Source organism: Excalfactoria chinensis, chromosome 11, assembly GCF_039878825.1.
Source record: "Excalfactoria chinensis isolate bCotChi1 chromosome 11, bCotChi1.hap2, whole genome shotgun sequence".
Lineage (NCBI taxonomy): Eukaryota > Metazoa > Chordata > Aves > Galliformes > Phasianidae > Excalfactoria > Excalfactoria chinensis.
Window position 1 is genome coordinate 16,319,212 of NC_092835.1, and position 21,215 is coordinate 16,340,426.

The 21,215-nt window shown below is 58.8% G+C and overlaps 3 protein-coding genes across 4 annotated transcripts; 2 read left to right on the plus strand and 1 right to left on the minus strand.

Moving 5' to 3' along the window:
- The first annotated feature begins 38 nt into the window (after positions 1 to 38).
- Positions 39 to 6,017, plus strand: CCDC102A (coiled-coil domain containing 102A). Of its 2 annotated transcripts, XM_072346356.1 has the most exons (9): positions 39 to 518; positions 1,615 to 2,241; positions 2,874 to 3,091; positions 3,210 to 3,318; positions 3,535 to 3,651; positions 3,744 to 3,953; positions 4,449 to 4,619; positions 4,701 to 4,804; positions 5,494 to 6,017. In XM_072346356.1, exons 2-9 carry the CDS (start codon positions 1,684 to 1,686, stop codon positions 5,618 to 5,620), a joined length of 1,614 nt encoding a protein of 537 aa, XP_072202457.1. In that variant the 5' UTR covers positions 39 to 518; positions 1,615 to 1,683; the 3' UTR covers positions 5,621 to 6,017. The 2 variants fall into 2 exon arrangements, with proteins under 2 accessions (XP_072202457.1, XP_072202458.1); XM_072346357.1 differs by lacking the exon at positions 39 to 518 and having other exon boundaries at positions 587 to 2,241.
- A 1,594-nt stretch (positions 6,018 to 7,611) lies between these two features.
- On the plus strand, positions 7,612 to 11,690 carry DOK4 (docking protein 4). Its single transcript, XM_072346342.1, has 8 exons — positions 7,612 to 8,025; positions 8,794 to 8,901; positions 8,988 to 9,102; positions 9,176 to 9,295; positions 9,421 to 9,610; positions 10,019 to 10,157; positions 10,241 to 10,364; positions 10,436 to 11,690. Exons 1-8 carry the CDS (start codon positions 7,960 to 7,962, stop codon positions 10,558 to 10,560), a joined length of 987 nt encoding a protein of 328 aa, XP_072202443.1. The 5' UTR covers positions 7,612 to 7,959; the 3' UTR covers positions 10,561 to 11,690.
- POLR2C (RNA polymerase II subunit C) lies at positions 11,651 to 21,199 on the minus strand. Its single transcript, XM_072346344.1, has 9 exons — positions 21,074 to 21,199; positions 20,835 to 20,884; positions 20,361 to 20,429; positions 20,196 to 20,248; positions 19,949 to 20,077; positions 17,446 to 17,497; positions 16,807 to 16,975; positions 13,618 to 13,692; positions 11,651 to 12,952 (listed from the first exon to the last, which is right to left on the minus strand). Exons 1-9 carry the CDS (start codon positions 21,157 to 21,159, stop codon positions 12,808 to 12,810), a joined length of 828 nt encoding a protein of 275 aa, XP_072202445.1. The 5' UTR covers positions 21,160 to 21,199; the 3' UTR covers positions 11,651 to 12,807.
- Between the last annotated feature and the right edge of the window lie 16 nt (positions 21,200 to 21,215).

Genomic DNA, 21,215 nt, shown 5'->3' on the forward strand with positions numbered 1-21,215 from the left:
TGGGAAAAGGGTGAGCGGGGATGCTCGGGGTTCAGCGCTGTCGGCTGGAAACCTTCCAGCTAAGAGGGAAATACCCGGGGAGAACATCACCGCGAAAATGGGCAGGAGAAGGGAGTTTTGGTGGCCCGCAGCCCGTGGATGGTGGGACCCCGAAACGCAGCACTGCGTGCCACGGGGAGGGCGGGGATCTACCGGGGAGGTGAAACCCCCACGGCACAGCAGGGGGACGGAGGGCCCCATCACCCCGTAGCAGCGGTGGGTGCGGGGCTGCAGGGCTCGGTGGGAGCCGCTTCCCCACCCCTGACCTGCGGGCGAGCCGAGCGGGGCCACGCGAGAAGGGGGGAACGCGCGGGGGGGAGAACGCGCGTGGGACCCCCGGGGGCAGCACACGGAGCTTCGGGCAGCGCCCGCCCCGGGCCGGGGGGCGGGGAGCGGCGGGGGGAGGAGGAGGAGGAGGCGGGAGGAGGAGCGCGTTCCGCCGGCAGCGCCCCGGCCCGCAGCGCACCGCACCGGATCCGGTGAGCGGAAGGCGGCGGGAGGAGGCGGGCGGGGCGGCACCGGGCGGGGCGGGCAACTTCGGGCAACTTCGGCGGGACGGGGCGGGGCGGGACGGGGCGAACCGGGCCGGGCCGAGCCGGGCGGCGCCGCACCGGGGAGAACCGCGACGCAGCGCAGCGGGCAGCACCGCACCGCACCGCACCGCGCAGCACCGCACCGCACCGCCGCGGGGGCAGCGGAGGAATGCGGTGGCCCCGCGGGCGCGACGCGTCACGGCGGAGCGGCGGCAGCTCCGGCCAATGGGGCCGCGCGGGGGGCGGGCGGCCCTCGGGGGGGTCCCGAGTGTTCCGCGCGTGTTCCGCCCGCGGGTGGGCCGTGCGCGCCGAGCGCGGGACGTGGCACCGCCATGGCGCTCAGTTCGCGCACGCGTCCTCCCGCCCGCAGCGCCCCGTCCCGCAGCGGGGGCCGCGTGGGGTCCCCCCGCCCCGCGTGGGCAGCGCGCTGTGGGGCCGCGGGCTGCGGGCGGGCGGCCCCTGGCCTGTACTTATCCCATTAGGGAGCGCTGCCGCCTCCCATTGAGGTTTCCTGGCGCGGTTTCCCGTTTTGGCAGAGCTCGGCGCTGGGTCGCTCAGCTGCGGCGGCTTCTGCTCCGCCGGGCCGCGCTGCGCCACGCGTGTTGGGTGGGAAGGGGGTGGGAAGGGGGGCGGCATGCGGCTGGCTGCGCCCACCCCGAGTCACAGAACGGTGGTGCCGGGGGGCACCTTACAGCCTGCTGAGCTCCGAGCCCTGCTGTAGGCTGTCTGCCTCCCTGCCCATCCACGGGGCACCTCCAGGGATGGGGCACCCACAGTCTGGCAGCAGTGCCGGCCCCGCACCGCCCTCTGAGGGAAGGATTTCTTCCTCCCATCTACCGACATCTCCCCTCCGTTGGTTTGAAGCCAGCTCCCTCGTCCTGTCGCTATCATCTCATGCACCAAGTTGCTCCCTGCTGCATGCGAGCTCCCTTCAAGCACTGCGGTGCCCGACCTCCTCTTCTCCCCATAGGACCGCACTCCGGACCCTTCACAGCTTCACCCCGTGGGCTGTACCCCCTCTGACAGCTCCTCTCTCCCGCAGGTCCCCAAGGCTTGGTGCACACCCCAATGCTGACACCGAAAGCGATGCTGCAGCCCTAGGAAGGCCGCCATGAGCCAGAGCGGTGCCCCGCGCCTGGCCGGCTCCCCACAGCTGCATGGCGGCTCGTTGCTGGCCCTGCTGGGCCCCGAGCGGGGTGGTGGGAGCGAGCCGGGCCCCACTCCGTCCCCTCCGTCCCCCCCGAGTGGGACTCCGTCCCCCGGGCCCCCCCCGGCCCTGCTGGAGGCCGACTGGGAGGGTCGCGAGGAGCTGCGGCTGCGGGAGCTGGAGGAGGCGAGAGCGCGGGCGGCCCAGATGGAGAAGACGATGCGCTGGTGGTCCGACTGCACGGCCAACTGGAGGGAGAAGTGGAGCAAAGTGAGGGCCGAGCGCAACCGGGCCCGAGAGGAGGTGCGGCAGCTGCGGCATCGCCTGGAGGCGCTCACCAAGGAGCTGGCCGGGCTGCGCAGAGAGCGCCAGGAGGGGCTGCAAGAGCGGCAGCAGCTGGGCCGGCAGCTGGCACGGCTCCGCGGCCACGATGGCGGCACCGAGGGTGACGGCGATGGAGAGGCTGCCCCTGAGAGTGAGCCTGTGCGGGACGTGGGGGCTGAGGCACCTCCTAAAGCCAAGGTGAGGGGGGTGGGAGCGGGGCTGGGGGTGTCTGTGTGCTCGTTGGGGTGATGGGGGTGAGGCTGCTCAGGAGGGGCCGGCTGGGAAGATGAAGAGGCAGTGTTGCCCTCTATGGGACAGAGCAGCTGCAGCACATGGAGCTGTGCTTGGGAATTTCTGGACTTAAAGACACTGTGAAGGTTGGGAGAGACCTCTCAGATCCCCGAGCCCACCGTGCCCACTGACTGCATCCCTCAGTGCCACGGCCCCACGGCCCTGGGACACCGCCGGGGTCGGTGACACCCCCACCTCTCTGGTGGCTGTGCCGATATGAGAGGCCAGCCATGGGAGGTATGGGTGACCTTGCTGTGGGTGTCAGCTACCAGCAGGAGCAGCATCACCTTTGGTCTGGAGCATCACTCCTACTGGGAAAGGCTGAGAGTGCCGGGACTGGTCAGCCTGGAGAAGGCTCCGGGGGAATCTCATTTGTGTTTATAAATATCCACGTGTGCAGTGAGGATGGAGTCAGGGAGGGAACACTATGGGGCTGGAACAGGGGATGCTGCTGGTTGTCACCCACCGCAACAGCACCCTCCCTGTGGGCAGCTGTGCTTCACACCTGTGACCCCTTCCTCCCCATGCTGCAACCTCAGGAGCTGGAGCTGATGGAGAACATCCTGAAGGGCAAACAGGAGGGCGCCGACAGCTGGGAGCAGCGCAGCACTGCGGGCACACGGAGCTCCTTCTCACGGCAGGAAAGGAGCCGACTGCTCTGGGAGGACGTCAGCGTCGTCGAGGAGGATACCTCCAAAATCACTGCCCTGAAGCTGAGGCTGGATGAGTCTCAGAAAGTGCTGCTCAAAGAGAGGGAGTGAGTGCTTTGGACTGCAGACTGGTTGGGTGCCACCCGGCCTGGATGGTGGCTGTCCCACCCCAGGAGGGGACACCACGAGGCTCTGCCAGCTCTCACCAGGGCTGCCTCTCTGCAGGGACAAGCTGGCGCTCAGCAAGAACATTGAGAAGCTGGAGGGTGAGCTGAGCCAGTGGAAGATCAAGTATGAGGAGCTCAACAAGAACAAGCAGGAGGTGATGAAGCAGGTGAGCAAGGCGTCCAGGAACCTCCAGGGGGTGGCATGTCCCTGGGTTAGTGTCTTGATCAGCCACAGCTGGTCCTTACCTGGAAGTATGGAGACTCCAGGCACTGGTAGAGGTGATGTGGTGATAGGGCTGCGTCCCTCCAGCCTGAGGGAGACTGTGGGGACAGCTCGAGTGGTGGTGGGTGGGCGCTCACTGCCCGCCTCTGTCCCCCTGCAGCTGAACATCCTCAAGGAGATCCACCAGGACGAGCTGGGACGCATCTCAGAGGACCTGGAGGACGAGTTGGGTGCTCGCTCCAGCATGGACAAGAAGCTGGCAGAGCTGCGCATGGAGGTGAGGCCGGGCAGTGGGGGGCATCCCCATAGGAAAAGGGAGGGCGCAGAATAGCAGGGGGAGCCTGCTGTTACCCTGCATCCCCTGCCCAGATGGAGCGGCTGCAGGCAGAGAATGCAGCCGAGTGGGGCCGGCGGGAGCGACTGGAGACAGAGAAGCTCAACCTGGAGAGGGAGAACAAGAAGCTGCGGGCACAGATCGAGGACCTGGAGGAGGTGCTGGCTCGCAAACGGCGTCAGACGGCCAGTGCCCTGGACACCGACCTCAAAACCATCCAGGCTGAGCTCTTTGAGAAGAACAAGGTACGAGGGGCGATCCAGACCCAGTGCCACCTCCTCCAGGGAGCCCTGGGTCCCTGCGTGCCCCGTGTTGCTGTAGCAGTGTCCTCCAGGACCTCCCCCATCCCAAACTCTGCCCTCACCTTGTGTTCAAGAAACGTGGAAAGGTGGCACTTAGGGACAGGGTTTCACAAGGGTGGGTTGGGGTTGGGCATGGGGATCTTAGAGGTCTCTTCCAACCTTAATGATTCTGCAGTTCTGTTTAGGGCCAGCGGTGATGAGTTGGTTGATGGTTGGACTTGGTGCTCTGGGAGATCTCTCTGTGGTTTAGTGGGCATGGTGGTGATGGCTCGATGGTTGGACTTGATCTGAGAGGTCTCTTCCAACCTTCATGTGATACTGTGTAGGGGGTGGCAGTCCATGGAGGTGGAGGCTCCTCTTTTACAGGGGGCAGTGGGAGAGGTCCTTGGGAGCAGAAGGGGCTGTAGGGAAGGCGTGCTCAGCCCCGTGTCCCTGCAGGAGCTGGCAGACCTGAAGCACGTCCATGCCAAGCTGAAGAAGCAGTACCAGGAGAAGATGGCCGAGCTGGCCCATGCCAACCGCCGCGTGGAGCAGCACGAGGGTGAGGTGAAGAAGCTGCGCCTGAGGGTGGAGGAGCTGAAGAAGGAGCTGGCTCAGGCCGAGGACGAGGTGAGTCCCTGCAGGTGGGTGCTTTGGGAGCAGAGTGGCTCTGCTCGGTGCCAACCACTCCGTTCCCATCACCTCCTGCAGCTGGACGAGGCCCACAACCAGACACGGAAGCTGCAGCGGTCGCTGGATGAGCAGACAGAGCAGAGTGAGAGCTTCCAGGTGCAGCTGGAGCACCTGCAGTCCCGGTGAGTGACCCATGGGTGGGCTCATGGGCTCCCTGCGCTTGTCCCTTCCTACTGTCTCCCCAGTCCATAGGGCCTGAGTGCCCCCAGCACATCCATGGAGCCACTCAGCTGTCCCTGTCCCCAGGTGGCACTGCCTGAGCCTACAGGGAGGCAGGAATGGGTCTCAGTTTTATCGCTCCTCTAAACTTTTCTCTGGCTTCACGTTGCTTCTCCAGCCATAAAGAGATGAAATGGCCGTGAGAGAAATCGATTCTGCTCCGGAGCGTCTCCGGGAGGCGCTCGGGGAGTTTGTTTTTATAATCTTCCTTTGTTTTATTGGGACATCTTCATTAAATCATAGAGGAATAATGGAGGCTTCGTCTTCCCCCCCTCCCTGCCCCTGCAGCCTCCCCGCACGCTCACCCTAAATAATTCATGCTTGCCAGTAAAACACACTGAACGAGCGGGGAGGGATGGGAGAGCCGCATCCCCACCATCATCCCAGGCCCTCCTTTCCAATTTTCCCCATCAATCTTTGCTGATGAATTTTAATGTGGGAGCAAGCAAAGAGCTAAAAGCACTGGCGCCGTTCCCCTCCCACTACCGTGCTCAGGAAGGGTTTTTTAGGGCGTTCCATGGGGAGAATGCAGGATATCCCATGGGCCGGGGGGGGATCGGGGCCACCCTCTTCCAGCAGCTCTCTCTTGCAGGCTGAGGAGGCAGCAGAGCACCCCGCTCTTTGGCAAGATGCGCAGCGCTCGCTTCGGCCCCGACGACCCCGGGGATGGCACCAGCGACCCCGATGAGGATGAGGACTTGCAGATCCAGGTGCCCTAAAGTCCGGGGCCGTGGGGACATCCCGTGGTGGTTCCCTGCCAACAAGTGCCTGTCGTCACTGGGTTCATCCCGAACTGCTTTGCACCGCATCCCCTGTGCCGTGACCTCGCTGTGGATGGGGAAACTGAGGCACGGGGCAGCAGGGAGGAACTTACCAGGGGATGTCCCACATTCGCTGCCTGCACCTCTTGAACTGATACCCCTTGGCCACCTGAGTGGCTCTGAGCATCAGCCTGGAGGAGGAAGCCTGCAGCAGAGAGTGGGGCTGAGCCGAGCAGGCTGAACCTGCAGCCTGCCAGCCTGTCCTGCCCACTATTTGATATATATATATATATATAATTTGTACGGATGGATTTTTTATATGACTTTTTATATTATAAACACCGAACGCAGTGGGGTTCCGGCTCTGTTGGTGTCTTTAGGCCAGAAGAGCAGCCACAAAGGGGACAGCAGGGGGCTCAGTGAGGTGTCCCTGGGGCTGGGGGGGGTTTGTGGGGCCCTGGGGCTGCTCCAGTGCTGAGCCCAGGCTGTGTGTGCCCTGCAGCCCAGGAGCCGCAGAGCAGCTCAGACAGGATCTCATTAAAAATTAACACAGCGATGAGCTCATGGCTTTGCCTTGCATTTAATGGATGGGCTGAAGGCACGGCTCTCTCCGGCTCTCGCTTCCTTTTTTAATGACCTTCGTTTGCAGCGAGCATCGATTCATTCTGCGGGCATGGGGAGGCACACGGCCCGTGTCCGAGGGGTGACATGAGACCCTGCAGGACACCGACGGTCCGACCCGCGGCGCTCCGGACAGCCCCGCACGGTGATGTCCTCGCGGTGGGCGTGGCCACGCACCGGCCGGTGGGCGTGGCTTGTGATTGGGGGCGTGGTTTACGCTTGGGGGCGTGGCCTCGCGGCTGCCGTGCTCGCAGCGCCCAACGCCGGGGCAGCCGCCTGCAGCGGTGGGGTCGGGTAAGGTTGGGGCTGCGGGGGCTGACACGTGTCGGGGGGCTGCGGGGGTAACGGGGACCGGGGGGGGGGCTCTGGGAACGCAGCGTGGAGCCCGATAGCCGAGCATCCCTTGCCTGTTTCCTAGGTGACTGCTATCGGAGATTTTTCCATCCCTGATGGGAGTGGTGGCCAGCACCCCCCCCCCAACCCCCCCCCACCCCCCCGTTCACCACGTGCACCCCTTCCCCGGGTCCCCTCCAGCCTCCCTCATCTCTGTCTCCCTGCCCCCACTCAGGGTTCAATGAGAGCAGAGCAATGGGGACCCTACAGGTGACCACAGTGTGGGGGGGGGGGCAGGGCACTGCCATCCCCATCGATAGGACGGAGGCAGAGCTGAGCCCATCCTGTCCCATCACATCCCGTCCCATCTTATCCCATGCTACAGCTGACGGTGGTAGCCCCGGGGATGTGGCCTGGGGACTCTGGTCCCATTGGTGAAGGTGTCCCTGCTCCGTAGGCCGTGGCTATGGGGGAGCTGGGTGCACCCCGGCACCTTTTCTGCCTTTGCCAACAGTGTTTGTCTTCTGAGTAATGCTGTTGGTTTCTCATCTCCCTTTGAATTGCGTTATTTACTGCCGAGGCTTCGGGTTGCGATGCGAGAGACTCTGACAGGGAGCAGAGCTCAGGGTGCTGCAGGGACATGGGGATGTGGCTGGAGATGGGGCTTGGGGATGGGGCTCGGGGCTATGGATGGGGCTCAGGTTTAGGGCTGAGACTCAGATATGGGCTCAGTTATGGGGTGCTGGGGGTTAGCAGTGGGATCGTGGGTCCCCTTTGGCAGACATGGGTACGACAGCCCGGGGGCATCGGGGCTGCTGCTGTGCCTATGTGAAGGAGGAGGAGGAGAGATGAAGGCTGGCACAGCACTGCCACCAAAGGTGGAGCTGAGCCAGCATCGGTGCTTGTGAATGGGGCCGTGCGGCAGTGAATGGGGCTGTGTGGCAGTGAATGGCTCCGCTTTGGCCCCGTGCCCCCCTCGGAGGGGTTGGGGTGTTAACTCTGAGCCCTACTGATGGCACCGTGGTTGGTCACAGCCACTGCGCTGCCCGGGAGGAAGGAGGGGAAGCGCAGGGGTTAACGCCGGACTGTTCCACTGCGATGGTTCAGGCAGCAGCGGAGGGAAGGGAGGAGGAGGAGGAGGAGGAGGAGAGAAGGAGGAAGATGTCACTGTCTCCCGTCTATCTGTCGTTTCTCTTTCCCGAGAAGGGAACCCGTGGCAGCGGGGAGAGGATGGGGGACGCCGCCGAGACAAAGCCGGGGCGGAGGCGGCGGTGAAACGGGAGCGCAGGTGAAGGAGGGAGGAAGAGGAAGGAGGAGAAGGGGGGGGGGGGCCGGGCTCCGCCATGGCTACGAATTTTAACGACATCATCAAGCAAGGCTACGTGAGGATGAAGAGCAGAAAGCTGGGGGTGAGTGAGTGGGGGCGGCGGGGGGGAGGGAGGGGGATGCTCCTTGGGCTCCAAATGCCGTGAGAGGCGACGTGGCCGGGGATCCATCCGCGTTTCCTCTCACGGCATTCCTCGTCCCTGGCATTTTGGGTGAAAAAAAGCATTACTTTGGGTCTGCGTGCAGATGGGGGGGAGGGGGCACTTGTTGCTTGCTGAGCCATCCCGCTGAGTGCCGTGCCTCGGTTTCCCTTTGCTCCCAGCAGCGCTGGAGGGGGGGGGGGGGGATGCCGCACACCAGCTGCAAAATGGGGGGTACAGCCCCTACGGAGGGGGGAGTGGGGCCAGCCCCCCACCCACCTCCACTGCTCGGAGCATGCTGGGTAATTTCACGCTAATTAGGGAGAACAAAGAACGAGTGTGGGGTGGGGTGGGGGGGGGGCGGGAGGGGGGACACAGTGGTCTCATCACCCCTGCAGGGTTAGGGGATGGGGATGCGGTGGGGGCAGACAGTGGGACGGGGATGTGCGGGGTCTGTGATGGCCTCAGGGGGCTGCATGCAGGGACACTGGGGCTGCCCAGAGCCCAGCGTCCTCTTCTGTCCCCAGGATGATGGCAAGGGAGCAGTGGACCCCATGGGCATCCCTGACTCGGGGATGGGGAAGCCAAGGGATAGCAAGCGCCACCCATACCTGGGGTTCCTCTGCTCCCAGGTGTGGAAATCCCATAGGGTTGGTGGGGACAGAGCTGTTCTGCAGGGGAGGGGGACGCACGGCCCATCTCTGCCCGCAGATCTACCGGCGGTGCTGGCTCGTCTTCCGCAAATCCTCCAGCAAAGGGCCACAGCGCCTGGAGAAGTACCCAGATGAGAAGGCTGCGTGCCTGCGGGCCTGCCCCAAGGTGAGCAGCCACGGCCAGGGGGTGCCATGCATCCCCTCCCCCCCCCCCCCCAGCACCGCCCCGGTGACACCGTGCCACCCCTCCAGGTGACCGAGATCAGCAACGTCAAGTGCATCACGCGGCTGCCCAAGGAGACCAAGAGGCAGGCGGTGGCCATCGTCTTCACCGACGACTCCACACGTACCTTCACCTGCGATTCGGGTACGGGGTGACGCTGCGGGCTGGGCCATGCCGGGCTGTGGGACCCCGCTTTGCCACGCTGTGTGCCTTGCAGAGCTGGAGGCCGAGGAGTGGTACAAGGCGCTGTCGGTGGAGTGCTTGGGTGCCCGTCTCAATGATATCAGCCTGGGGGAGCCTGACCTGCTGGCGGCCGGCGTGCAGTGCGAGCAGACGGGTGAGCACGATGTGGGGCACCGGGCTCATCCCCACTGCAGCCCTACTGAGATTGGGGGCTTTTCTGGGTGTTTTCTTTGCTGAATTATTCTTATTTTTTTTTATTTCTTTTCTTTTTTTTCCCAGACCGGTTCAACGTGTTCCTCCTCCCCTGCCCCAACCTGGACGTGTACGGCGAGTGCAAGCTGCAGATCACCCACGAAAACATCTACCTCTGGGACACGCACAACCCGCGCCTCAAGCTGCTCTCCTGGCCCCTCTGCTCCCTGCGCCGCTACGGCCGCGACGCCACGCGCTTCACCTTCGAGGCGGGACGGTGAGACGGGGCCGGGCACACCCAGCGTCCCCCCCAGGCCTGACGCCAGGCGGAGGGCCGCCATAGGGTGCCCCATAGCTGTAGGGCCGCTCCGGGCCCTTCCCGGGGCCACCCACGCACCCAGCCCTGCAGGAGCCACGGGGGGAGCTGCTTAGGCTCCGCCAGGCCTGGCTATATTAGGAACTTTCCTGCTAATTACCAGCTCCAGAGGGGAAGAAACATGATCTTTCCTTTCATCCCGGCCCTATGGCTTCCGCTGACTCACCATGCCCGGCGCGAGGGGAGGGGGCGGCAGGGCCGGCTGTGGGATGATGCCGGCTGGGAAGGGCACCCGTGGGTGCTGGGGGGCTGTGCTGCAGCCTGGCCCACCCCGTGCCATTGTAACGCCCCTCTGCTCCGACCCCATAGGATGTGTGATGCAGGAGAGGGTCTCTACACCTTCCAGACGCAGGAAGGGGAGCAGATCTACCAGCGCGTGCACAGCGCAACGCTGGCCATCGCCGAGCAGCACAAGCGGGTCCTGCTGGAGATGGAGAAGAACGTCAGGGTGAGGCACAGCCCATGGTGGGTCACCCGGGGCGGCTTGTGCCCCGCAGGGTGGGCTCATGCGTGTGCCATGCTCACCCCCAGCTGCTGAACAAGGGCAGTGAGCCCTTCTCCTACCCCTGCACGCCCACCACCATGCTGCCCCGCAGCGCCTACTGGCACCACATCACCGGCTCGCAGAACATGGCCGAGTCCTCCAGCTACGCCGGTGAGTGTCCCCAGGGCCCCGCAGGGGTCCCGCAGCCCCTCAGCCATCCCCACGCTGTGCTCTGTCCCCAGGTGAGCCCTATGCGGGCGCTCAGGCCGGCTCGGACTCCGACCTCCTCGACAGGTTCATCCTGCTGAAGCCAAAGCCCCCCGGCGGTGACCAACCTGAGATCAGGGAGCACACCTCATCCCCATGATGGGGGGTGCTCCGCAGCCCCTTCCTTCCTTTCTGGGGGTGTCCAGGCCCTGGGAAGCCGCAGAGCCCTTTGCAGCAGGGAGATGGTATCAGGGCATCCTCCGGGCCCTGCAGCCCAGCCTGAAGCTCCAGGAGGCGACGGCTTGCTGCGCTCAGTGACTTCAAGTATATATTGCGTATCCATATTATACAGTCAGATATTTCCTTCTCACGTGGAAGTTATCGCCCCCAAGGAGACCTCAGGAAGAGGAGATGCTCCAAGAGCTCTTTTGGCCCTTGGGTTGGGAGATGGAAACGAGGTGGGGGCGAAGAGGTTCGGCCAGTTTCCTGCAGGTAGGAAGGAAGGACGGCACTGCCCGGCCGTGGGGCTGCGCCCAGCTCACATTGCAGAGAGCTCAGAGCGCTGCAGGATTGGGATGTCCCAAGAGGAACTGGTTGTCCTTCCACACCGAGGCCTCGGGCTGGGATGGGGGCTGAGCTTCGTACCCTGACCCCACACACGTGCCACCACCGTGCCCATCTGCCAGGGGCGACCCAGGCACTGACTGTGGCCAGTAGCAGCCGTCGGGGAGCGGTGGGAGCAGGTGAAGGACCTCGCACAGGGGAGCTGGGCTTAATGGACCGGACTGAAAAAGCAATTGATTTTCTAGTTCTCCTATTTATTGAACTCCTTTAGAAGGGCTATCTTTTTATTGCAGTACAACTCTCGGTGTTTCTTTCTTCTTTCGGTCTGCTTTGGTTGGTCGGTGGTTTGATTTCCTCCCTGAAAGCTCCAGGTGGGTGCTTTGGGAGCAGGGAGCGTTGTGATGATGTGGGAACCTCTGTGGTCTGTGGGCTGTAAATACTGTGTGTTGGGTCTGTGTAGCTTGTGGATGGGGCTGGGGAGCTGCGGGTGCATATGGGGCCCTGGGCACTGGCCGCCCTCTGGCCATGGGTGTAACCTGCTCTTTTCCTGGCTGCACGTTTCATCTGGAAAAGATTTCATATTTATGACCAAAAAAATATTAGGGTTTTTTTTTTCTTCTTCTTCTTTTTTTCTTTATTTCTTCTTTTTTTTTTCTTTTTTTTTTTTTTTCTTTTTTTTCTTTTTTAAGGAATTGCTCAATGAATAAACAACCCTTATCCACCCTTCCTGTTTGTCTGTTCCATCCAAACGTGCTGCTCGGGAAGTCCATGTTGGAGCATCGCATGCCAGAGAGCCGAAAATGCTGAGCAGGGGAGATTTCCTCGTGCTACAGGCAGCGTTTGGCTCAGAGCTTTGTTCTGCCTCCAGCGCCTGCAAGGACATTCCAAATGAAGCCCTGCAAGAGCTGAGAAGGGAAGAGGGCCGTAGCAAGTCCTGCTCACACTCGCCCAGCAAAGCGAGGAGCCTGTCCCACATCCTGGGTGCTGAGGGAGAAGGGGTGACTGTGCAGCTCTTGGAGCCCTCCGGCCACTGCTGTGGCCCAGCACAGAGCCAGCTCAGCCCCTGCATGCTGCAAGCACAGCCAGAGCTGCCAGCTGGGGGTTACCAGTGACAGACGCTCCCCAGCCCCATGGCATACAGACTACACAGCACAGGGCACAGTCTGCTCCAAAGGAGTCCTTAAACACAGCTAAGGCTCCCTGGTCCACCCTCCCTGCCACGCTGCCTCCCTCCACGCTCCCTCCTCTTAGCAGCCCAGCCTCGAACATCTGCTTTAAACACAGTCCTGTCCCTGGCAGTTCCAGAACTACCTGCTGCAGGGGTTCTGGCACCCTCAGTAGATCACAGACCTTAGTAGGTTCGAGAGCAGCAATCAGCAGTTACAGAGCAATGCTCCCTCCAAAGCAGGCCTCGTTACGTTAATGTCTGTTGGAGGGAACTAAATGATGTGTTATCTCCTCCTGCAGCCCCGGATGAGCTTTCAGGGATGACTGAACACAGGCGTTAAGGCTTTATTCAGTACAGTTAAGGAACACACATACAAATAGGACAGGGTTGTGTAATTGAGGTACACGCTTCCAGTCCCAAATGCTACGTGACCACAGTCCAAATCTCCGGGCTCAGAGACAAAGCCCATCCCCACCCAGCAAAGACTTTCCTCCTGCTTTACCCTACGTGTCATCATGGCTTTCTCTGGGAAGAGAAGTGCTGCTGACCAGCAGATCTGCACCAGGAGAAGCAGAGGGAGATGAGAAGACAATCCCTCAGCCCAGAGTGCAGCCAGGCAGAGGCAGGAACCTTCTGCATCACTCCTGCCTGGACAATCTCCTGCAAAGGGCCACTTCAGTTTATAGTGAGCACGTCGCTCTGGATCTCATGGCTCAGCTGGGTCTGGAGGTCACTCAACTTCTTCTTCAGGCCAGACAGTGCAGAGAGAACAATGGTTTCGGGGCGCAGAGAGCCACAAGATTCCACGTTGTAATAAAACCTGAGGTTACAAGTCAGGGAGAAAGTTACCAAGTGTTCTGTGTGGAGGTGCAAAACCAGAGAGCACCCACACAGCAGCTCTAACCCACCAGGACCCACCACAGGGAGATGTGCTGGGAGCTCCGGCTACCAGCACTGCTGAGCTCCCCTCTGGGCATGAGCCAGCACTGCCCTGCTACAACAGCAGCCACAGATTCCCATGGAGCTCATAGCAGCCCTCAGGACCTTCCAAAATGCAAGAGCTCTTGTGAGGTTTTCTCTGCTCAGCTATGTGATGTGAAAGCTGCACGGGGAAGCTAAGGCTGGCTGTCTGGCTGCAGGCACTCCTGCAACACATATCACCTGGAAGAGAGGGCAGCAGCAGCAATCAGAGCATGAGAGACTCACGCGGGTGAATAATAGTGCTGATGACATCGGTGTCTTCAACATCACCCTAAGACACTTGACCAGACATTGCAATGCTCTACCTGGTAACAGGAACTCTGAAGAGTCACCCAGAGGGCAAAACTTGCCAGGCATCATCTGGCAAAACTTGCACATCACCAGTTAAACTGCAGCTCCTGCCTTGCTTTCCAGGGAGCAGCAGCACATCCGACTCACACCAACAGCAAATGCAGTGCACCCAGCTCCATCCCCCACCTCCCAGCAGCACATCCAGCTTCCTACCTCTCAGGCTTCCCATTGGGGTCGTATGGAGCCTGAGCATCCTCCTCATCGATCTCCGAGTATTCACTCTTGGGCCTGGAATCAGAGAGTGGGGAAGGTCAGCATTGGATCAAATCAACAAGTTCAAAGTAATGAAGCCTTTTCTATTTCCTCCACCTTGAGCAGCATGAGAAGCCAGCATAGGAAATTCCATGCCCACCACAGTCTCCTGCCAGCCTCCCTCAGACCCAGTGACACCAAGAAAGGCTGATCATCATGTCCTGTCATCAGTGCTCCTCAATAAAACTGCATTTTCCAACCAAACCCTCCACCTGCACCAAACTGCTGGGAAAGATGAAGCACTCATGAGCCTTCACGTGACTTGCCATGCCATCCATTACTGAAAGCAGGGCAGAGATTGAACCTCTTTTCACCGTGACGTCTGCTTTGAGAGTCCAGCTGCATTCCAGCGCTCTGCCAGCAGCCTCAAAACCAAAACCAAAACAATAACTATCCTTGGATAGCAGAGGCATCTGTCTCTGTATTGTCTTCACTAGGAGCAAGATGAACTTGGAAAGAAACCCATTATCATCAGGAAACACACAGCTCCAGCAGCAATCACCATTTCTTTAGGTCCTTCTCGCTTTGACACAGACTTTGTCAAGAACCTCTCCAGAGCTGTTTCCAGGTACCCATCTTACTGCACACAACGCCAGGCTCATGAGGACACAGCCCAGTCTGCCACCAAAGGAATCTGCATCAGCGCTGCCTTGGGCCACCCAGACGGGTAACGCCTCGCTGCAGAGGGACGCGGGTTCAGCCTGTCACTTCTTAACATCCAGCATTACAGAAATTAAACCAGAGAGTTTTTGCGGCACCACAACGAAGCCTAAAATTACTTCAAATCCTGATTTGAAATTCCACATCACAGAGACGTTCCTGCTCCGCAACCACCCAGCCAACAACCCAGACCATCAACCCAATTGCGGTGCAATTTACCTGCCATGAACCGTTTGGCAACGACAAAACTCTCCAGTTCCGCCCCCAAAGTGATGGTGACAGAGGCCAGTCCTGCACACCAACACTTCTGATGTACTCATGATAGAGATAATGCAGAGCAGCAACCTGCTTGGCCCACCCCCACCCAGACTGACTGAACCGGACCATGGAGGTGTCCTACAGAGCCCATCAAAGCCAAGCTTTGGGGTTTGCTCCTTCCATCAGTGAAAACAGCCTGGGATTGCTGTGGGCAGATCTCAGAATCTGGGCAGTCCCTGTGACAGAAAAGGCCTGGCAGGTGGGGAATACAGGCTAAATGCTGCTCTCAGCAGCTCCTTTACTGAGAGCTGCCTTAGCAAGGGGCAATGTAAGCAAGGCAATGGGTTTGAGTGTGTGGGCTCAGAGCGGACAGTGGGGAAGAACAACAGGCATTTTTGGAGTCAAGCCTGGCAATGCAGGGCCTGGGCAGGAGGAAAGCCTGCTGAGCCCCTTCTGCTGCACAGCCTCTTGTCCAGCTGCAGCTCTGCTCAGGCTTCCGTTCCCCCCCGGTTACTGCAGTCCCTGCACCAAATCCTGCTCCTGCATCGAGGTCTTCCTGACCTTGTGCAGCTCTGCCTGCTGCCCTGCAGCCACGGCAGCTCATCTGCTGTCCCTCCTAGCTCCTGCTTGCTGCTGCCTTGGCTAAAGCACCCAGTGCCTCTCTGCTGCTGGCTCCAGCATGCTCAATGGCAACATGTCTGCTGGATGGTCACTGTGACTTGAGTTTGTACAAGAAAAAGAGATGCTTAGTGATCCAAATGATGCCCTGGGCTGAAATGACATAACCATACAATGGTTTGGCTTCAAAGGAACCCTTCAAGATCACCTAGTCCCATCCCTTTGCCTCAAAGCTGTACTGTTTTCTGCTTGGACACTGTGTTGACTGTAACTCTTTGAATATGGCTATCCAGCCAAGTCCCCGTCTTCCTCAGCTTTCCCAGCTGTACAGTAACGGCTGAGTCCCAGCCTCAACCACTGATTGATCACCTGGGAAAAGGACCCGCTCAGCCCTGGCAGCACAGGCCCAGCTGCACCTCTCTTAGACCCCCCCATTTAAGGGCTGACTGCCACTGGGGAAGGATCTCTGGTTGGAGATCTCCTGGAGTTTCTACTCTGAGCCTGGAATTTCAGAGGCAGGTGAGCACTTCTCTTTCTGTCATATCCCCCTATTTCACTGGTCCCTGTGCTGTTACGTCTATCCCTATACACCTGCGCAGTATCTCTCTTTTCTTCCCAGGATATGTGTCCCTGCTTCTGCTGCCTATGCAGTTCCTTCCTTTGACCAGGAGGTCCTTACTCAGTCACTGTGGTTTCCTGCCTTCCTTACCTGATTTTTTTATAAATGAGAATTAGGAGTTCTTGTGTTTTGTATTGGTTATTAATATACAGATGGTAGCAAATGTACAGAAGGAATAAGTAAAGGAAAACTCCCACAGCTGACCCCACACTTGCCTCAGCTGATTAATCAGAGGTTCAGGCTGTGATTACCAATCTCCCATACAGTCCTAACAAAAACAGCTCTAAAGAGCCACCATCTCTCTTCTGCTCCTTTATCAGTGAGGATGGTTTCTTGGGGGTCCCACCCATTTTTTTTTCCTTACAAAACTTCATATCTGCTCTCCTAAAATTCAACGTCTTGACTGTATCTTTTTTGCTTGGGATCACAAATTCCACGAGGGCACAATTAGCACAGCCCAGGCTGTCACTATTCTTGGTCTCTCCAATTAGCTCATCTGTGTTGGTGAGTAACAGTTCCAGTAACTGCCAATTACTAATACCTCATGTGCTTTTCTTGTGGCACAGGTTCTAATATGAGTGGGTGGATGGATCAGCTTTACGTGGCTGGTCTATCCGTTACTCAGGTGCTGTTCATTCTCCCTACACACAGCACCTGACTGCTGTGTAGGAGCTCTTCAGGGCCTTGGGGAAACTAAGTGCCACCTGGGAAACTTTGTCAAGTCCTTCCTGACTGATGCAGCCTTAGTTTATCCCAGGGGGTCAACAGCAGTGAAACGAAGAGACAGCCCAGTGATTAGGTTCAGCAGCACCTGAGTGGCAGATTGAAGTTCTACAGCTGCTATTGTACTGGATATTGTAGGTTGGCCTTAAGGCTACATCTCTCACCCCAAACAGGGCCAGCCTGACCATATGCTTTAGTCAACCATGACGTACCACTCCTCTGGCTTGGGGTACACCGTGTGCCTCAGTGCGTTGTCTGGGTCGTACTCAAAGGCTACACCTGCTGTGGGGTTCCACTTGGCGTGCTCCTTGCCAAAGCCCTTCTTGGCGTAGGCTCTCAGCTTCAGCTCCTGGCCCTTCCGCAGCTTCACAATCAGGATGTCTACAGAAAAGCACATGCCATTGTGGGAAGGCTGATGAGAAGAAATGAATGCAGGATCACACAAGGGAAAAGGCAGGAATTCTTAGTGCCCAGGAAGATGTCACCAGAAGCCACGACTTGCCTGGATTCTTAGAGGGGCTCTATGTTCACAGAGCAGCTAGGGAACATCTTGCTGAGTACAAAAGTTGCAGGCATGCCCAAAAGCACAGTATAGGCCCCCAAGTACATGCTGCAGTACTCAGCATTTTTGTTCTCTAAGCTCTCAACAGTGGAGAGTGCAATGTCCTATGACACAGGCCATTTGTTTAATAACAAAATGCTAACCCCTCTGATGTTGGTGACTCTCAACTGCCAGTTTTGGATGTCAGTTCCAGGTTTACACAACTAGTAAATGAAGGATGAGTTCAGAGAGACTAAGAGGAAAACCCATTTCCTCCTGCAGTTCTTACTCCCTGCTGAATGCCACTCACCATCCTGCTCCACGTAGTCATTGGGGTCGTTGTCTCTGCTCCGAGATGTTACCTGCAGGAGGACAAAAGCAAGGAAACCAATGAGAATGCCAACCTCACAGACTGCATTACCTACTACAATAAGACTGCAGAGCGGTGCTGCAGAATGACTTACAGCAACAAATGCAGTCCACCCTATTTAATGGAAATTGGGGCTATTTAGACTACTGCAACTCAGCTTGTGATGTCCTGCTCCACCAGACTGTTCTCTCCCACAGGATAGAGAGGGTCACAACCTGTGCCCACTGCTGCTGTTTGGTTCTGCAGCAGTTCAGAGTTGCCTGTGATACTGCTGGAAGAGGATGCATGGCACTCATACAACCACAGCTGAAGCAAGAGACATCAAGCTCTATTTATTGCTTTAATTAGGCACTCCGGAACAAACTTCACCACCAGAAGCAGCTCCTGGGCTGTGGTGACCCCTGGATGCGGACTCAGAGCAGGGCCTCTCCAGCTGACAGCTTTTTCAAACGTTCTCCACAAAGTCCCTTTGCATCTGCTCTGCTTTGGCTCTGCCAACCCTCCCCAAGGTGACTGGGCAAGAGCCATTTGGCAGCAGTGCCCTGGCTCAGGCTCCTCACACCTTGCCTTTCCGAGAGCCAAGAATCAGAAAGCTGGGGGCCTCTGAGCTCCTGCCAAGCTTTTTGAAGGGGCTGACCTTGCCAAAGCCCTGGCAGCAAGCGGGCAGGAGGATGCAGCAGCACAACAGGAGGACACAAGTGCACCTGCTCCTGGTGTTCAAGGCAAGATGAATAGGCTGCCTCACCCAGGAGACGAGGATGCAGGGTAAGGCTTTAACAAGGCCATACTGGCTTAGATGTCATCAGACAGCAAGTGAAGAATGAGACAACAGAAAGAAGGACAATGGCGCACAATGCTGTTTCTGCTAATATTCCTGCTTTGTGTTTCCATTATATTCTTTATAATCCTTTTGATCGCCGAAGTCGCCTGACTCGGAGCCATCCCGGACCGATCAGCAGAGACTGACCGCGTGGTACAAGGGGGATCTCGGGCGATTCCTTCAAGCAGGGAACCCCCGAGCTACAGGAGCAGCCTGGCAGTCCTCGCGGGAGCCGCTGACGCAGCGTGTGGGCATTGCCAGGCAACGGCGGGGGATTTAAAACGGCACAGAGACAGAGAGGAAACAGAGAGACCACCTGAGACAGAGAGGAGGAGCTGGGGACTGTGCACCTCGGGACTTCCTGTTCCAGGTTTCAGTGCTGGTAAGTATTCTCCTTAGCCATGGTCGTGCCCCGGCGGAAGGCTGCTGCCAGAAATACTGAGGAGGCCCAGACAAGGGTCCCATGCCCTCAGAAAAGGGTGGCAGCAGCCAAGAAGACTGCGGAGACCCAGACTGAGGTCCTGCACATGCCTGAAAGGAAGGCTGCCACCAGAAAGTCTGAAGATACCCAGACCAAGCCCCTAACCCGAGATGCTGGTGTGCAGGTCTCTGGCTGTACTGAGTGCCAGAGCCTGGCCCTTGCAGTGCTGGGTGAGGGAGGCAGTGATTGTGTACGATGTGACCAGGTGAACTACTTGCTCAGCCTTGTAGTTGACCTGAAGGAAGAGGTGGAGAGGCTGAGAAGCATTAGGGATTCTGAGAGGGAAATTGACTGCTGGCACCAAGCCCTTTCAGCTCCTAGATCCTGGCAGCCTGATGAGGCTCTGCATGGAGAATGCCACCCCCTGCCACCTTGCAAACAGGTAACAGAGGGGAACCTACATGCAGACGGCGTTCCTGCTTTTCAGAACCAACCGCCCTGTTACTAGCAGGAACAGGGAGGTAATTGTCCCCCTGTACTCGGCATTGGTGCGGCCGCACCTTGAGTACTGTGTTCAGTTTTGGGCCCCTCACTGCAAGAAAGACATTGAGGCCCTGGAGCGTGTTCAGAGGAGGGCTACGAAGCTGGTGAGGGGTCTGGAGCACAGGCCTTATGAGGAGCGGCTGAGGGAACTGGGATTGTTCAGCCTGGAGAAGAGGAGGCTCAGGGGAGACCTTATAGCTCTCTATAACTTCCTGAAGGGAGGTTGTGGTGAGCTGGGGGTTGGCCTCTTCTCTCGTGTAGACATTGATAGAACTAGAGGGAATGGTTTCAAGCTGCGACAGGGGAGGTTCAGGCTGGACATTAGGAAGTATTTCTTCTCAGAAAGGGTAGTCAGGCATTGGAATGCACTGCCCAGGGAGGTGGTAGAGTCACCGACCATGGGAGTGTTCAAGAAACGTTTGGATGTTGCGTTGAGGAATATGGTTTAGCTGGGAAGTATTGGTAATAGTTGGACTAGATGATCTTCTAGGTCTTTTCCAACCTGAAAATTTCTGTGATTCTGTGATTCCAAGTGAGGATTTAAGGCAGTATGAGATGTCCCTGAAAGCCCATTTTTGTCCATACCCCACACACCAGCCACCCCAGCCTCAATGGGAATGCAGGGATGGGGCATGCTGACAGGCAGAGGTTGTACAGACCGGAATGACACGGGGGTTGTTGGAGATGAGGTCACGGGATGTGACGTGCCGAGTCTGGTCCTCATTGCAGCGGACGTCAAGGGTGAACTCCACAGAGCACTCCGGACAGAATTCATCGCATGTGCAGTCCTGGGACAGACAAGGGTCAAAGCCTTTATGTCAAAGTGCTCTCAGCAAGCATCTGTAGGACTTCCCATCAAGCATCCCGCCACAAAAACAAGCAGCTGAGGCTCTTTGTTTTACTCACTCTGGAATACTGCATCTTATCCACAATGTCATCGCTGGTGAGTGGGATGAGACCTGTGGAAGGAGGGCAGTGAGACACACACGGCTGGGTGAGAATGCAGAGGAACAGCAGCCTCGTGATAAAGGTATTCCAGCAGTCTGGAGACAACTTGTGCCCAGCACTCACCCAGTCTGTGGGCAATGAATTCATCGTGGAGCACGGAGGAGTTGGCATCTATCTGGACCCAGTCAATAGCTGCAAGGAAGAACAAAATGAGCTCAGAACAAGCTGGATGAGGGGGAACAGATCTCATCTAACAGAGGGGAGATTTAGATAAAATGTAAGGAATCCTTTACTTAAAGGCAACGAGGCCCTGGTACAACTGCCCAGAGAGGCTGTGGATGCTCCATCCCTGGAGGATGAAGGCCAGGTTGAAGGGGACTGCAGGCAGCCCGATTGGATAGAGGGCACCCAGCATACGGAAGGGATTGGAGCTCGATGATCTTTAAGGCCCCCTCCAACCTAAGCCATCTATGACAGCCGAGTGGCTCATAAGGGCACGGAGAACAACAGAGCACTCTGAGCACAGGGTGCTAGCCGGATGAACGGGGCTGAAGGGGCCGTGAGCACCGCCGGACAAAACAGCAAAGAAACCGATACCTATAATGGGCACCTCCGCTATGAACACCCTCCGGATGGAGTTCGCCACGCTGCAAGAAACACCTGCGTTCAGTGCCGGGAGCCGCGGGCTGCCCCAGCTCCCCCTGCCCGCCGCCCCCCCGCCTGCGGCCTACCCAGGCCTCGGCCCTCCCCGCGCACCCGCCGCCCTGCGGGGCCCTCCCGCTGCTCCCCCTCCCCTCAGCCGGTTCCGGGTCGGACCCCCCCGAGGTGCCGCTCACGCCAGGTCGGTGTTCTCGATGATGAATTTCACGTTCTCGTCCGTCAGCTCGGTGATGCGCACCGTGGGCTGGTTGGCGTACGGCATGGCCGCCCCCCGATGCCGCTCTGCTAGGCCGCCGCCGCCGCCCCCCTCCCGCCGCC